The sequence below is a fragment of the Metopolophium dirhodum genome, chromosome 7 (genome assembly GCF_019925205.1).
Source record: "Metopolophium dirhodum isolate CAU chromosome 7, ASM1992520v1, whole genome shotgun sequence".
Classification (NCBI taxonomy): domain Eukaryota; kingdom Metazoa; phylum Arthropoda; class Insecta; order Hemiptera; family Aphididae; genus Metopolophium; species Metopolophium dirhodum.
Genome location: NC_083566.1, coordinates 37,885,220 through 37,903,266, shown reverse-complemented (window position 1 = coordinate 37,903,266; position 18,047 = coordinate 37,885,220). Strand labels below are relative to the sequence as shown.

Below are 18,047 nucleotides of genomic sequence, written 5' to 3'. Positions count from 1 at the left end.
TGACCGACCGTCTTCGCTTTTGTTGTAATCGTGTTTCGTATACAATGATAATATTACATCATTGAATTCAAATTTAACACAATCCATTACAGTGAGTAGTGACCCACTTGTAACCTATTGTACCAGCAGAGCAAAACCCACATGCCCACTTTTTTTTAGTTTTTTTTTCTATAAATTTCAATAACATTTTATTTATTGGATCAAAATGTGTTTTTAATTAAATTTCATACGAGCATCTTAATTTATTGTGACAACAGTAGTTGAAAAGTATTAAAAATACATAAGCACAATTTGTTTTATAAGCATTTAAAGATCATATTTAAAATAAATGTATCTAATTTAAAATGTAAATACGATTTTGTAGTTAAAAATTTATAAAATGTTCAACTTTTATAGCTAAGGATTGGAAATTTAAAACAAGGTTCCAACCAACAAATCTAATAAATATAGAAACACAGTTTTTTTTATAGTTATTTTACGTTCAAATTTGGACGAAATTAGCTATTTAAACGTAGAAGAATGATTTTAGTCTTGTGTTATATTTTAGAAATATTATTTGCGTGGGTACTGAAACTTCTAAAGTATATTATTATGTACAAATAATATTAAATCAACTTACCGGCTACCGTATTATTAATAATACCAAATATCAAACCGTCTCGGCTCAGAATCGTTTTTCGTATACAATGATATTATATCATTAAATTCAAATTTAACACCATCCATAACAGTGACCTATGTCTTGTTACTTACTGTACAGCAGAGCGACATCCACTTACCACCTTCTTTTGAAGTGGATACATAAATATAAAATTGTTGCCCTATAAATATTACTCTATGGGCTAGTTCCTGAGTTACAGCTTATTAGTTCCAGCCATCAATAATTTATCAATTTTATTTTTTAAGATATTTAACAATTGTTATAATTTATAATTGAGTATTAATATTTTTTTTTACTTTTCATGTAGAAGGACGAACATTTTAGAAATCAGTTGAATTTTTAGATCTTATAAAAATTTGTCGATAGTAAATTGTTAAAATATAATATACCTACAGAAAAATATTTATTTTTTTTTGGTAACTATACACCTCAATTACACATTACCGCTGGCCATTTCTCGTAAAAATCTATGTTTTTACTCTTTAAATAAAATTCACGTATCACCTTTATTATTTGGTACTAGTTTTTGTAAAATTCATTTTAACGAATGATGCTTAGACGAATGCTTACGAAGTAAGTACCTACTAAAGTACTAACAATATGTTACAACACCAAACTGCTCACACACTGTCTATGTGACAATCTATCGTAATCAGATAATACATTTGTCGATAATAATTAAACGTTTGGAGTTTTTGAATATCTGTTATTTATCTGTTGTTTAATATCTATTAACCGTGGCACACAGTCAGGGACTTAGGATTTTAGCTCTTTCGTACGATATGACTTTTTTTTTTCTTATCTCGACTTAGCGCTTATGTCTTCCACCGGTAATAATTGGGCCATTGAAATTTTACATTTATGACAGATGAATCCGGTGATCAGGCCATTACTTTAAGCAATTTTTTATTATCGAATCTGGTAAGCAAAAGTAGGTACTTTAAGCATATTAAATGTTTATTAAAATTAGAATTGTAAAAATACTATAGGTAATTTATAGTAACTTATCATAAACGGATAAAATCGTGTATTATTTCAATACAAGTTGTCCTTGTAAAACTATATACGATATACAAATAAATTTAAAGTATAGTAGAATAATTTGGTAGGTATACAGTTAAAATAACAAAAACTATGATAAAATCATAAAGGTAATATAGAGAAAAAATGAATGATAATTAGATCCAGTGTCAGATTAATTTTTTCGTCGTATATATAAACGTTGTTTGTTCCTATTTCCTATTGTAAAATATGTAATATAATGTTTGCAGCAGTGTGATAAAAAATTTGTAATAGTTGCCACGTTGCATAAAATCCTATTGTAATATTTTACGTTGCTAAATGCTAATACAAAGCTAATTTCAATGTAAATGTATACAAATGTAAGAATACAAGTGATATACCAATCACTTCTAATATATTATATTTGAGTAAAAGGTCAATATTACCGGAATTAGAACGAATTACACATTGAATACAAATTTACATTAAAGCAATAGTTATACACTTATACATAGGTTGTATCTTGATTAAATTGTATTCACAATTATTAAAATTGAAGTCTCTATACATCCTTGTCTAGTTTTAGGTTTGATTACTTTAGTTAAAATCCCAAGACTGACAAATTGCGTTTAAAAATAATATAAAATTATATAAACTATTTCGTTTTCCTCGTTAAAAGCTGTATCACTTATCAGTGGACCAGTCTCTCAGGTAATGAAATAGGTATGAATTTACTATTGTCATAACTCATAAAACAATAAAATTAGTTGAGCAAACACACCACAACAGCCACAAAAAATTAAATTATTAGGTAATGTTATTCCAGTTTATCAAGTACGAAAGATAAGTGCAGTGATTGTCACATTCTTAGTCACGATAATAACAGTATATTCAATTACACAGCTGCATACTAAAACTTAAAAGCATTTAAATCAGTAAGTTTACTTAAGACCAAAAAAATAATATTCAAAGTTAATTTACTAATACTTTAATATTTAATAAGGATTAAGGCGCCCGGTGCCGATGCCATTTTGTCCTCAAAAATACACTCTGTGGGAATAACGATACCGCCTTGTAGAGTCAACCAAATTTCATAATTCTTTTTTTAATTGCTAGAGGGAAATATTCTACAGCCCGCATCGATCTCTGTTTTTCAATATTATATTATCTCTTTCAATATTTTATTCTCAAACTTTATAATATGTCTAAAAAGATACAAGATAAAAAGCATTTTTTTACAAATTTTGTAATACAATTATTTGAAATAAAATACAAAATCAGATATTGATGTGGGCTGTGGGAAGTCTTCTTCTTTCAGATAAAAAAATAGTCATAAAAATCCGACAATTCTACAAAATTTGAGAGTTATTCCCGTAGAGTCATTTTTTTTTTTATATATAATACACCCTATCAACCCCCTTTAAATAGGTATAGGGTAGTAGATAATTGGAAAAGTATTATAACTGAGGTGGCGACTAAAATATAAAGTTTGAATAACTGGCTCCGGGACCCTTAATGACATATTGTTTTACAATTTATACAAAGTACTAGGATTCGGTTAATATCTCGCTAAACAAAACTTAACGACATACATTTTAAATATTTTATTTTAAATACACTTGTAAAACACTTAACCAATAAATCTACAATTCTTAAAAATCGTTTAAATGATTTCTTTATTGATACAATGAATACCTACAATTAGTAATAATGTCGAAGTATGGAACAAGGGAAGTCGCTCTGTTGTATAGTAGATGTCAAGTGTACCTCATCATTCAGTATAGTCAGTAGGTACCTATGTCACTGCACATTTAAATTGATTGACAAATCGTATACCTACAATGAATATACATTTTTTCCGAAGTCCGTCTTTCATCAGCCTATTATATTTGTATAGATATTTTATTATATTACATATTACTATATGTATTGCCATTAGTATTTATTTTTAACAAAAACAAAAATTATTATTATAGTATTATTTAATTTATTATTAATTGATGTCATTACTCATTCGGTAACAACATGCTGATTTATAATAGTTGTAATACCTACAGACAACCATAAAATAGGGATAATAATGATTATAAATACTTCAATATTTTGTTAAAAAACATATACCAGTAAAAGAAAGCCATTATATTTCATTTATTTTTGATTTATTTACATTTTTTTGATTTTAAAATTATAAAATTACAATATTTACTCAAACTACGGATATTTTAGATTCTGAGTGGAGCGAAAGAATGTATTGGTTTTACAATTTATTATGTGTGTGTGTGTGTTATTTCTTTGTCTGTTAGCAATATTTTGGATAGTATGCATGCCTCGATTTTTGAGATCAGCATCTTTTGTGATATAAAATTGAACCTAGTTGGTATTTTTGGGATGTCGAAATTGAAAACTCCAAGTAGTTTCAAGAAAAACAAAACAAAAGTGAAAAAAAGTGATAATTTTTACGCAAAATCAATTTTTGAGGACATCGATTTTATTTTTTTGGTGTAACTCAAAATTAATAACCGTAGACCATTGAAATTTTCACCAAATATTTATATTAGCATTTCACATAAATGGTAACATTTTCATAATATTTTGACTCTTTTTAGGCTAGTTATAGCATTGAGAAGTTTTTAGAAATTTTTAATTTTTATTTAAACTATTCTCGATAAAAACTGTTACACTTAGTAAAAACGCTTGGAAATTTAATACAAGATACCTTATAAGTTTCATAAATTTGAGTTCATTTTTTGTTATATGCAATTAAAGTTAAAATCTTGATAAAATTCAACAAAATATCGAACATTTTTCAGTTAGAATTTCATAAATGGTTTACTTTTCAAAGCTAACATTATAAATGTTGAAAGAATACTCCTCCCACATTTACCTACCTTAATCAATAAAAAAAGTTTACCGAAAACTAACATTAATTTTTTATGAGTGTTTGAATTTAAATTTTTACTATATTAGATTTTCATAGGTAAATTAAAGAATTTTCATCAATCAATTTTCGATAATTTGTTGTTACTTAAAAACAAATGAACCTAGAAACTTGAAATTTTTACTAAATGTTAAAACGATATTATTATCCATAATGTATAACATATGGCAATATTTTAAAACTATTTTGAATATTTTTCAGCTATTAATAGCTATGAGACTTTTTTTAAATGTTGTAAATTATCATTTAGTTATAAATTCATAAAAGTTTTTCTTTTCATACCTTAAATTAAAAATTTTTAATAGAAGATTTTGCATAAGTTTTCCTACCTAAAACAAACAAAAAAAATTGTACTTCAACAGAACTTTATTTTCTATGAGCTTTTGAACTTCAAATTTTTACTACATTTGATATTCAGCGGTAAATTATTGATAGATTTTTCTATATTTTGTTGTATTTTCAAAACGAATAACAGACTCATTAAATGTTTACCATATATTTATATCAGCATTTTCCATACACGGTGAAATTTTCAAACTATTTCGACGATTATTGATCTATTTAAAGCCATGATCAAATGTCGTAAGCTATTTTTCAGTTAGAAATTAATAAGAGTTTTTCTTTTCATAGCTTAGATAATACATTTTAATAAAAAATTCCTAACAAAATGTTCTACTTATAACAAAACAATTAAATTTAGCGTTGAATAACCATATTTATTTATGAGCGTTTGAACTTATAATTTTTTACGATATTGTATATTTATTAGTAATTTGTCGAATTTAACAAGACCTTAAAGCACTAAGCAGTCACCCATCTACCCACCCACCACCTACAAGTTATGGGGTTTATACCCCAGTAGCCATACGTGTTCGGCGCCACTGAGCTTCGCCTAGGCAAACGCACCGTCTCCGCTCAGAATCGTTTTTCGTATCCAATGATTTATCATTGAATTCAAATATCACACACAATGACATACTCGACCAACTACTGTACAGCAAAGCGGTACTCACTTGTCCACCTTATTTAAAATTAGGTACTTATTAGCTATTATAATAATATGGAAGTTTCAATCTATAAGTGATTCCCATGGCCGCATGACGTTTAACTCGGCTACTATGCAGGCAAGTTGTTTATTTTTTTTGTCTTTTAGCTTACCTGTAAATTTATATTTTCCATAAAAATACACTTTGGGAAAGTTGTTGTCATTATAAAGTATTGTGTCGAATCCTGTTGATTTAAAGATACCCTGTAAATATCCAATAATAATTATTAATAATAAGTCAGCAACACATGTAAGTTTACATAACTTACATGTGTTGCTAAAAAAAAAAGAAATAATACTAGGTATTAATGTAGCCGTAAAAATTGTACACCTAATTGTATAGGTTAGGTTAGGTTAGGTGTATAATTTTTACGGCTACATCAATAGTATTATTTCTTTTTTTTATAAAGTACCTAAGTATAAGAATAATAGAGTTTTATTTTGATGTAAAAATAATTGTTAACAATATAGGTATTATTTGTTGCTATAGCTTTGGTAATCATTTTCGATTAGATGAGTCTACTGATAAATCATTGAAACTCCTTAAATAGTAAATATTGAGAAATATTTCACTGCAATCATTGATATTCCTTTGTTAAAAATGTATGAGTGAGAAATGACAACTGTTTATGCATTTAGAATTTGCTAGTAGTTCACTGGATGATTGAAGCCCTTGTAAGTGAGTACACATTATAAATTACAACTGAGTCTAATCACTTCTACGATGCTTTTGTCAATGAAAAATATCATAGACATAATGTAATGAGATGAAAAAATGTGCATATAATATTGCTGTAAATATAAACAATACTTTTAGATCCTTTATTGAGGTTAATTAATATACTACCTTATTGAAGATGCATATAGAATGTATTTACAAATTCAAAAAACCTAACATTTTAATATTTGTCCCCATCTAAAAACCTAACCGTTATAAAAGGCAAACTTAACAATGACCTCTCAACATTAAAAGTCAGCCTATAAAAGTAGAACAATGTAGTGCTAAATTATGACCAAGTCTACTCTTTCTTTAGTCAATTTATTCACTCTTACTTTCATGAACAACAATGGTATTTCATTTTTATTGATTAACACTTAGTCAGTTTCTGAATATTGGCCACTTATGGGCTATCATATCACACAGGTACACAAGTACGATCTTTAATTTTTCGTTGTCAACATTTTTTAATCGTAATTGATCTTATTTTATCTTAAAATATTTACACATCACTTATGGCCTTCGATGACGATCACGATTACAATTTACTGTGGCGATAACGTTTTTATCAGTTCTCATCTTGCGACACAACTCGCAGTAAATTAAAATAATAATAGGCAAGTATAGGTAACACAAACACGGAATTGCCTTAATAGAATGTTAGTTAAATTAGAAAATATTGATGTTTCTGTTTGTAGTATATGTCATCCGTCAATCAGGGCTTTTCTTAATTGTTCAAAAAAAATTCAATCTGGCGATGATTATTTTTATTCTCAGTTAACTGCAGGAAAAAGTCCACCCAAAAAAAATAAAACGATTTGCCGATCTAGATAGACGCATTTTAAAAATAGTAAAATAATATGACAGTATAGAGACTACATTTCATATTTAAAAGGCATGGGGGACACGATAAGTTAGAAAATGTCATCAGATGTAAAGGCTCGTATGCTTTATTTGGTGTCATAGGAGAAAACTGAAGTCTAAAGTTTAATACAATAACATAAATCCTTCCAAACCAACCACCCTCAAGATGACCAGCTGAGTCAAATATTTCTGTGAGACGTATGTAGATAAAGATAAAAGATAAAACCAAAATCAAAAATCGCAAATTGCAAGACCACATTTAGTAAGCGTCATTGTTGTTGAACATTGCTTTACCATGACTAACCAACAAAGCAGTTTTTGTATTCAACAATAATTTGTACGAAGTTTTATAAGACATTGTTTTTTCGGGTCACAGTGTTGTAATTTATTCTATGAGAAGAACTCTCTTCAGTTTAAAACAAACTTATCTTCTGTTGTATAAAATTACAAGGCTGTTAAACTTTTCAATGTTACAGTTGAGTTTATTCTTAAGACGTTCGTGCAACTTCAGATAGTTTTTTTTTCAGATAGTTTTTATTTTAGAGTTTGACGGCGTCGCGGACGTAATGCTAAAGCAGTCCCCGCGGCGCCGTCGGTTCAAAACTGGAAAAAAAAAAAAGTTTTTATTTTAGATTTACGGTTTCGACTAATTTTGACTAATGACTAATGTCATGCAATTTCTCTGTCAACTGCAATGTTACTTAACTTTCGATTTTAGTTGACTTTTGATTCACATAGGGATGTGATGCATTACTGTATGCCACTAACTGTCTCTATTTTTTAGGTAAACTCTACATGTAATTATACTACAGTAAGTATAGGTAAAGCGTTAAATTAGGTTAATTTCAATTCAAATACATTATATGATTTCACTTAATTAAATTATCAGTGATCAAATTAGATAAATCAAATCATTACTCTTTATATACAATTATACAATAAATATAAGTAAATATTAACTATTACCACTGATAATGGACAGTTTGTAGTTGAAAAATTGAACGCCTTTAGAATTGAAAACCATGCATTTCCAAGAATAATTTTCAATTTAGTACAGGCATTATCAGTTACGTAAACAAGAGAGTTTGGTTTCCAACCACCAGTTAAGCTCCAAGAAGCGAAGTTTGCATCAAGCTACAAAATTAAAAATTATCCAATGTTATAATAAATAGTTTCACCTTTATTAATGTTTAACTAAAAATAGTTCAGCATTAATACATTAATTCTAAAATTATTATTAGGTACAGTGTTGTGCTTTATCTAAATATTAAACTAAAACTGAAATATCTTTTATTATTACAAGATGATTGAAAATTGTAATATATTACGAAATAATTATATCTACACAATTAATACACAATACTTACCTAAAACTACATTACCAATAACCAGATGAAAATGCACATCGGTTTAAAATATTAAATAAAAATTAGGTAAAAAATACTTTTTATTATAATACATACATTAATATTTCAATATAGTAATTTTTATTTGATATAACATAGGTACTCGGCACTAGTATAATAAATAATATTATTTCATTTATATAAATTTAAAAATAAAACTATTAAAATTCTATTGAAACTACCTAACGAAAATTTGCTATGTCGTACGTGTGTAAGACGCGTGGAGACAACACATGCGGGTTCAACGTCCTCTTAATCGAAATTTAAATAATGAAATACTGAAAAACCTGTATATTATTTTCACGAAGGACGAAAAAAGAAAGACTAAAATATAAGTTTATACAACGTTTAATATTTTAATTTCCTCACACGATAATTGGTTTCGTAAACGATAACAAAATAAAATAAACCTAATACCTATTATAGTTATAACATATATTTACGTATATTGCTATTAAATTATAATTCAGTACTGTTCAGTTTGAAGTTAGTCTAAATATTTTGAAAATGTCATTATGTATAAAAGAATTATAATATACATGATGGCTAAATGTTTCGGGTCCCTACGATTAATATATTTTTTAATTTTAGGTACAACATAATAACTTAAACCAATAATAACTTATTCGTCTAAATAATCAATTTTTCCAAAATAAAAATTCAAATATCTATAAAAAAATTTAGAACCAGTATTTTATTATATTATTTTTATAATTCTGTTAAAACAACTTATGAGTTATGAAGAACCTCGGTGAAATGATCAAGCCTTAACGATTAAAATAATAAATGTTGATGAATTTAATGATGGTATCCTAATATCATTAATTTTGTAAAGATACTTAAGGATCCCGGTGCCATTTTTTCAAATTTTCCACTATTCTATAAAATTTGAAAATTAATTTTATATTTTAGTTTCCACCTCAATTATGAGACTTTTCAATAATCTACTACCCGATACCTATTTAGGCGGGGTTGATAGGGTGTATTATATCGAAAAAAATTACTTTACGGGAATAACTCTCAAGCTTTGTAGAATTTTCGTATTTTGATGACTATTTTTTTATCTAAAAGAAGAAGACTTCCTACAGCCCTCGTTGATCTTTGATTTTGTATTTTATTTCAAATAATTGTATTAAAAAAATTGTAAAAAAAATGCCTTTTATCTTGTATTTTTTTAAGCATATTATAAAGTTTGAGAATAAAATATTGAAAAACAGAGATCGATGCGGGCTGTAGAATATTTCCCTCTAGCAATTAAAAAAAGAATTATGAAATTTGATTGACTCTACAAGGCGGTATCGTTATTCCCGCAGAGTGTATTTTTGAGGACAAAATGGCATCGGCACCGGGCGCCTTAATATATAACATAATATGTAAATTTTATATTATTTTAAATACTCTTACTATGTATGAATCTTCAAAAGGTATATCCAATGTGAAATTTCCTTTCATTTCGGTACTATTAAATGTCTTTTTACTCAAATATACATTCATTTTGATCGGAAGATCTTTTGTTTTATCACATTGATAAATTGCTGAGAATATCAATCGATATGCTCCCTGTAATAATACAATGTATGTAACAGTTGAAACTTATGGAACAAATAGTCAATAATTTAAAATATAAAATATAAGACACAGGAATTTATTAATTTACCATAGGCAAGTTAGGCATAAATTTTGTTTGTGCTTTTAAGACTGATAAGAAACCAACAAACACGAATACTTTAAATAGAATCATCTTGATGGTATTATACGATTTACTTACAAAAATATAAAAAGTTTAAGTCAATATGCTATACATAGGACGTATGTATACTGACTATTGCTACAGTCTACACATAACCTATTTTTATTTAGTAACACATTTACATTGAAATTCGCATTGTATATTAGAAAATGCTACAATTGAATTTTTTATTATGATATCTGCGTGAATTATAATGTTTATTGCTCCGTTGCAAGCACAATAGAGTATTTTTAGGAAGTACAAAACAAATTATAGTACTTATCTATAGGTGTAATAAATTATTCAATCTGAAACTGACTATAATCATTATCCATCCTATCTCTCTTTGTATAATGATTTCATTAAAGCATTGAGTATATTATATAAAAAGTGTAAATAATATATAAAACAGTGTTCTACCTTTTAAATTTTAATAATTATTGTGCACAATCGCCAGCGTCAAAGTAATCATTATAATAATTATCTTTATTCTAGAATATACAATTAAGCAGGAAAATTAATTATTATTATATTATTATTAGGTCAAACAATAAAATACATGTAATAATATAATATTAATTAATTTCAGATATTAAAAAATAAAATAATATTGTTAGTGACTGGTTATATAAATAATATTGTCAGAACGCGATCGGTAAACGTCAATGAACTAATATTAAACGTAGTATAAAATATGTATCGAACATTGTTTCTCTATACCTACAATATTATAGTTATATGAATAATCAATGCATGTTTAAAAATTATTCCATTCAGAATCATAGACTATTTTAAGAGAACAAATGAATTATTGTTTGGATTTTATTATTGTTCTATGAATAATCAAAGAATACAAACCTAGATCAATAGATAAAACTATTCCATAATATATGTGATCAATATTTCAATCAGTTTTAACATACCTACTGATAATTAATATAAAGGTAGATAAATAATTGTTTTACATTCATTGAAGAAATTTTAATAAATATGTCTGCAGAGCTTGTTTTATATATATATAAGTCCACTGACATAAAACCTAAGGAATTTTTTTATCTATCGATGTGGAGCTGAGGGACTATGCTCATCTCCCCTTTAAAAAAGCTGAAGATTTTTACTACATTGGAATACATAAAAATAATTTGATCTCCATATCAAATTTTTAATTTTTAAACCACTAATTCATACTCTAATTCATACCTTAAGTTAAAATAATACTTTCATACCACAATAGATAATTTATTTATACCTATAATTAATAGGTAGTCATATTATAATAATATTATGTATCCTAGGTACCTTATAATTATATAAATTAAAACAATTAAAATAATATAGTTGATGAAAAACTTTTAATTTAAGTTTAAAAAGTAACACACATTATTATCTTTATAATATGTGAGTATATTATACAGTTATTAGTGTAATTATTTAAGTTAGATATTACACGGATATAAAAAATACTAGGATAATTTATTTTTTAATCGATCAGATGCTTTTGTCAACCATATGCTGGCAGCATTTTCCACTTCCTTGACTGTAGCTGTTGTAAATTTACTTTGAACAGCTTCTATATTAAACAAAAATATAATTGTGTATAAGTTATTGATAAAATATCCATACAAAATATACATTTTGCTTACTGCATAGTAATGTTGACAATATTGTTTTATTGAAGGCTAACTTTAATCCTTTGCCCTTATGACCCAGGATTAACATGACGCGTAATCGTTGTTCGCGGTGTGTTTAAAAATGTTCTAGGATCCTTGGGAATATTTTTTAATTCAGGCACCAAACATATAATTTGTAGCAATTCTTTTAGTGCTAAATGGGTGATTCTGTTTTTTACAGCCCAAAGTTTAAGGTGCTGTATAACTTGTTCAGTTAATGACAAATTGTCAAATAATTTATTTCTAGGCTCATCATTATTTTCTGTATTAATAAAGTTAGTATATATTGTATTTTGATGCTCTATTATAGTTGTATTAATAAAATTATCATAATATATAGTGTTTAATTCAGTCGGTTCACATGGAAGTTCTACAGCAGTATGGTTTAAGTTTTCTAGTTCAGGATTAACTGGCTGTGTAATGTTATTAACAACTATATTATTATTATTTGCTAAATTAGAATTAGAATTAGTAGTATTATTATTACTAGTTCTTAATATTGTTAAATTATTCAATTCATTTTGAATGGCCCTATTGAGTTTCCATTTAGTTCCTAGTTTCTTATTCATGTTGTATTAATTGTTGTTACAGGTTACATATTATACCTATTATATACTTATATAATTTTTACATAGGTACTCTCTTTATTCACTTATATAGGTATATTCATGTGTATACATTTAACATATTAAATAGGTACTTACTATATTATGGTATCGAAGTTCAAAACCGTTTCACGTTTGAATACTGCAGTATTATATATTATTATATTCATGTACCTATTGGTACTAATTAATATGTTTGATACAGAAGGAAAAGTGCATAATATATGACTAATTATTGAAAACACGTTTGATACTTTGATTTCAAATTAATTGTAAATTGCAAATCACTTAATTTTAAGGTTAAAGTCAATACTCAATAGCCGGTTGGTTATGACTGGAAAATGGAATTACCTACGTAATGACTGTGGTCATCTATAGGCGCGCACGGTGGCATATAAATTATTATTAGTTTATAAATAGTTGTTGATAATATTAAGTAGGTAATCACAATAATATGTCAATAAAAGATTATTCATATGGAATAATCATTGATATTATGAATTGAATATTCTTAATATAATATAATGTATTAATATGATATTTCGTAAGAATATAATAAGAATGGATTGATATTATTTTTTAATTGATTGTGATTATAATAAATTATTAAGAATATTCATGAAATAATAAAAACTCTTCAGAATATATTACCTTTTGAAGAATAATCAAAGAAGGAATGGAACATTTAAGGATTAATACTAGAACAATTGGTGTTACTTGGGGGGCAAGACTATCTAAAAATGATGCTCGACAAAATATTTAATCAACTAAATAATAAAACAAATTCAAATAGTGACAGTCATTCCTTAAATCATTATGATATACCACATATAACAAATGAGAATAATTTAAATGAATGGGAAGATACTATAAAAGACTCATCATATTTGTCAAAAATTGTAAGAAATAAAATTAGTTGAAAAATTGTGTAAATGAATGTATTTATATGGTTTAAATATTTATTTAGTATATAATATATTATAAAATTGATCTTTTTGTATTTTTAGGCTCAACAACTTTCACTTATGGGTAGCCATAGTATTTCAGAAACAGTAAGAAAGTTAATGCAAAGATTGTTTTCTGATACATTTTTAGTTGGCTACTCCTTCATTGGTTTTATTTTCATTTTTAGTTTTTTTTTCATCATTATACATTTTTTTTATTCATGTATTTTATGATCACGTTACAATAATACATTACAATATTATATAACCGAACTTTCCCACGTATAATAAAATAGCTTGTACCTATAGCTTTTAACTTGTTTCTTATGAATACAAAATTTAATTTTAAATAAGACATTATTATTATTATTTTACTTTTGAATACAAGATATGTATTATATAGTTTGTAACTATAATATTTATGTATTGTTTTTTTTTATTTAAGTGGGTAAGGCCCAAAGATAAAATTCAATTATTAATAACTTAAATTTTTTTTTCATCATTATACATTTCTTTATTCGTGTATTTTATGATCACGTTACAATATTATATAATGAACTTTCCCACGGATAATAAAATAGCTTCTTGTATAACTTTCAATTTGTTTTTTTATGAATACAAAATTTACCCATACTACATATAATTATATATAATTTTAATTGAGATTATATTTTGTCAATAGTATATAATATAATATATATCAAGTATTTCATATAAACTATATTAATTACTATTACATTCTATTAAATTGATATCAGCAATAATTTGTATTTATGCTTCAATGTAATTATAATCTTTTCAAATATTGTCTAAATATACTAGAAAATATTTTTAAATTATCTTGAGTTAAATATTTTGAAAATATATAACTCCAATGTTCTTAAGATATATTACATTGAATGTTTCAAAAATATTTACTACAATATTTTGAAAATAAATGGATCAGACGTTTTGAAAATATACTTCTGCCAAAATATATTTTGAAAATATTTTTGGAATATCTTAATATTTTCCTCAAATGTTCTAAACATATTTTAAATATATAAATATTCTGTTGTATATATTTTTAAAATGTCTTGAAAATATTAATATGTTGTGTGGGAATTGATCGAAAAAGGAAGATGAAACGAGGATACCACCTATAAAGAACCATAAGAGCAATATTATATTTTTAGCGGAGTTATAGGTATTGCCGTATAACTATCTTCCGACGGTACACAAAATAAAAGATGACAATTCACACTATTGAATTACTTTATTTATTAATAATAGACAAAATTGAATTTTGATTTGCCAACTAATTTTAGGAAAAACTGTCAATTTTACACAATAATATATTGTGTTGCAAGGGCGGGAAGTGAGCTATTTCAGTCGTGGGCGACGTGTGCAGCACAAGCCGCAGGCGAGGGTGGCATTTCGCCCAAGACTGAAATTGCCTTCCCGCACGAGCCACACATACTATTTTTTGTCACGCCTCTGCATTCATCGATCACGGCAAAGGGAATGCAGAGATCTATGCAACAAGCAGACTATAGTTCTACGACAACAATATTTCATGAAAGAAACAATTTATTTTAAGCGTCACGCATGGAGGTTATAATATGAATAGGATAATTAGATGTAACCAACAGTTTATGTTTTGTAAGGACCGTGGTATAGATTTCAGTGTCTGGTTGTGAAGAGGATACGCGTGTGATATATGCGCCCAGCACTTTTGGAGATTTCCATTTTACCGCCCGGTACTTCTTGAGATTTCCATCTTACCGCATTCATTAATTTGATACATAAGACACGAATTAAAATATCTATGGATAAGAGATCATTTTTACAACAATTATCTGCACCATGAAAAATAATCTGAAAGTTTTATCTAGATAAAAATGTATTAATTCAATTTTCTAAAATTAAGTGAAAAAGTATACCTATACATTAAATGTTAAAATGATTGTGTGATTGATCCTACTTAAATTAGAAGCTGAATAAAATATATAATTTAAATATTTTATTATTTCTAATAAATATATAAATTAGTAATTATCATTCAAAACGTCGATTTTGATCATTTTCACAAAATAATGTTTTATCGTTTTTCAACTATGAGTTATGACATAAAAAGTAAGCTAGAGTGCGAATTTTGAAAATACCATAAAATTTGACGTAGTAACATGAAAATTAAAATTGGTTTATTAATATTACCCACATACATAGTCTCACCTACCTAGTACCTACTTAATGATATCGAGTGTATATTGTTTCAAATAATTAAAAAATAAGTGCGAATCAACTAAACGGTTTATTATAAATTATAGTTATACAAATTAAGTATACATTAATACTATAAATATTATAAAAAACGTTGTAACAAACTAACAACAACAATAATAATAACAATGGCATTAGAATGATAATCAAATAGCAACACAATTTCTAATATTATTGACCGCCTTCATTCTTTTCGCGTACGGCCGTGCATGCAGTTTATGTGCCTGGAATGCCTCCTAATTACTACACAAATATTATATTCTCCATATTAATATTTAATTTTAATTAAAATTCACCACCATTATCACGTGGTATTTTTAAATATAAATAATGGAAAGTATATTTTATAATCACAATATAATTTACAATTATATGTACCTACCTAAATTTTAATTCAAAAGACCGGAGTGTTTATAATGTTTGAAATATAACTGTGAAATTACGTGTAGAGTATATAGGTACAAAAATAATTAGGTATGTATAATGTTTATATTGCTGCGGTGCGCGGTGGTATATTATGATTGTTGGAGTATTAATACTCACAAAATGTCCATTGTCGGATTAGTTTATTTTGCGTTTATTATGACAAAACGCTTAACATTGTCAGTATGAGGTCAATAGAATCCACTTAATAATATAGGTATAATATTGAACTTCACTTTACATCATAGGAAGATCCTAAATTTCTATTATTATTTCTACGTTACCTATCTTTATATTAGTTCTCAAAATAATTGAATAATTAAATTATAGACTCATTATATTATATCGATAGGTTCATAATAAAATGATCATAATTTAGTACGCATTACCTTATGACTAGTGGTCTTAATAATAAGCCATAAAACTGCTGTAGAGCAAAATTATCTTTTAAGAGCTTTGCGTTTTGGGTTAGTTAGTAATTTTTGTGTCACCATCTTCCACAATCGGATCATACCCCATGCCAATAATTTCAGTCATCGATCGAAAACTGTTCGATGGCAAAGACGTATTCGAGTCAAAATCTCCATAAGTCTCCAATCTTTCCATCAGTTTGCATATCGCTGACACATTTGCGTTAATGCCTACTGATGATTTACTTGGAAGTTGGAGATGTATTTTTTGACGAGGCGGCGACTCCAGTCGAGTTACATATGGGCGCACTATTATGACAGACGAGTTATCACCCGACATACCTATATAACCATGTTTAAATTATAGGTATTGCTCTTGTGATTCTTTATGTGGAACCCCCGTTTCTCCTTCCTTTTTTGATCAATTGAAGCTATTTCAGTGAAATGGCGAAACGCTACCTCCCTTTGATACAGGGATAACCACCGCGACTGCAGGTCGTTTTGTGTACGTCCGACGTCTAGACAGTGAAACCAGGCCTTGTTTGAAGGACTGGAGGTCCTGGCTTTCCAGATTCCATCGCACGGGCACGGTACGATATAGCATTATGCGAATTAATTATGGTATAATTAACTGAAGAAATAAATATTGAAAAGTAGCTGCACAGTTGAATGATTTTTGTAGAATGATTAACACCAAATCTATTATTTATGTATGTTTACGACACGTTGTTTATTCTCCGTTTCTATGTTAGTTAACTAACAAACTCGTTGATTTGATTTCAGCCGACGAACATAATACTGTAGTATACACTTATATTATGCTTAAATATTTCCAAATTTATATTAATATAAAGAACTCGGAAATCACTGCACAAATGCATCAATAGTAGTACGAAAAAATGCTCAGAGGAACAAAACTACATGCTTAAGATGACGTAGTGCCTACACATAGTATTCCCCTTCAACATAGTAATTAATTTGATTTCAACAGAAAATTAATTTTGTGTTGTTAGGGATCTACTGAACTAGTGTTAATACTACAGTATATATTGACTTTTTTATTAAATATTTTGAAGGTAAGGAATCCGTATTCTCTTGTCGGTTTTTTTTTTTTATCTTAATTTACTAAATTATTGCCAAAGTCCAAAAAAGTATTTGTATTGTTATTACATATGTATTTATGTATGAAGATATATATTTCAATCTCAAGAATTCAAATTAGAAGAACTTATCTGATTGTTTAAAAAAAAATCTAAAAATTAGAAGTTTCTTTGCTAATTTTAGAACAATTATATAGGTACCTATTCTTATTTGATAATGACTATATGAAGAAAATCGTAATATAGTTATTTAAAAAGATACTTACAAAG

At 26.9% G+C, this 18,047-nt stretch overlaps 1 protein-coding gene across 1 annotated transcript; it reads right to left on the bottom strand.

Annotated features, from left to right (window-relative positions):
* Positions 1–5,670: 5,670 nt before the first annotated feature.
* Positions 5,671–10,409, bottom strand: LOC132949197 (uncharacterized). The gene is made up of 4 exons (XM_061019963.1): positions 10,292–10,409; positions 10,039–10,194; positions 8,195–8,362; positions 5,671–5,850 (listed from the first exon to the last, which is right to left on the bottom strand). The coding sequence occupies exons 1-4, from the start codon at positions 10,373–10,375 to the stop codon at positions 5,671–5,673; spliced, it is 588 nt and encodes a 195-aa protein (XP_060875946.1). The 5' UTR covers positions 10,376–10,409.
* Positions 10,410–18,047: the final 7,638 nt, after the last annotated feature.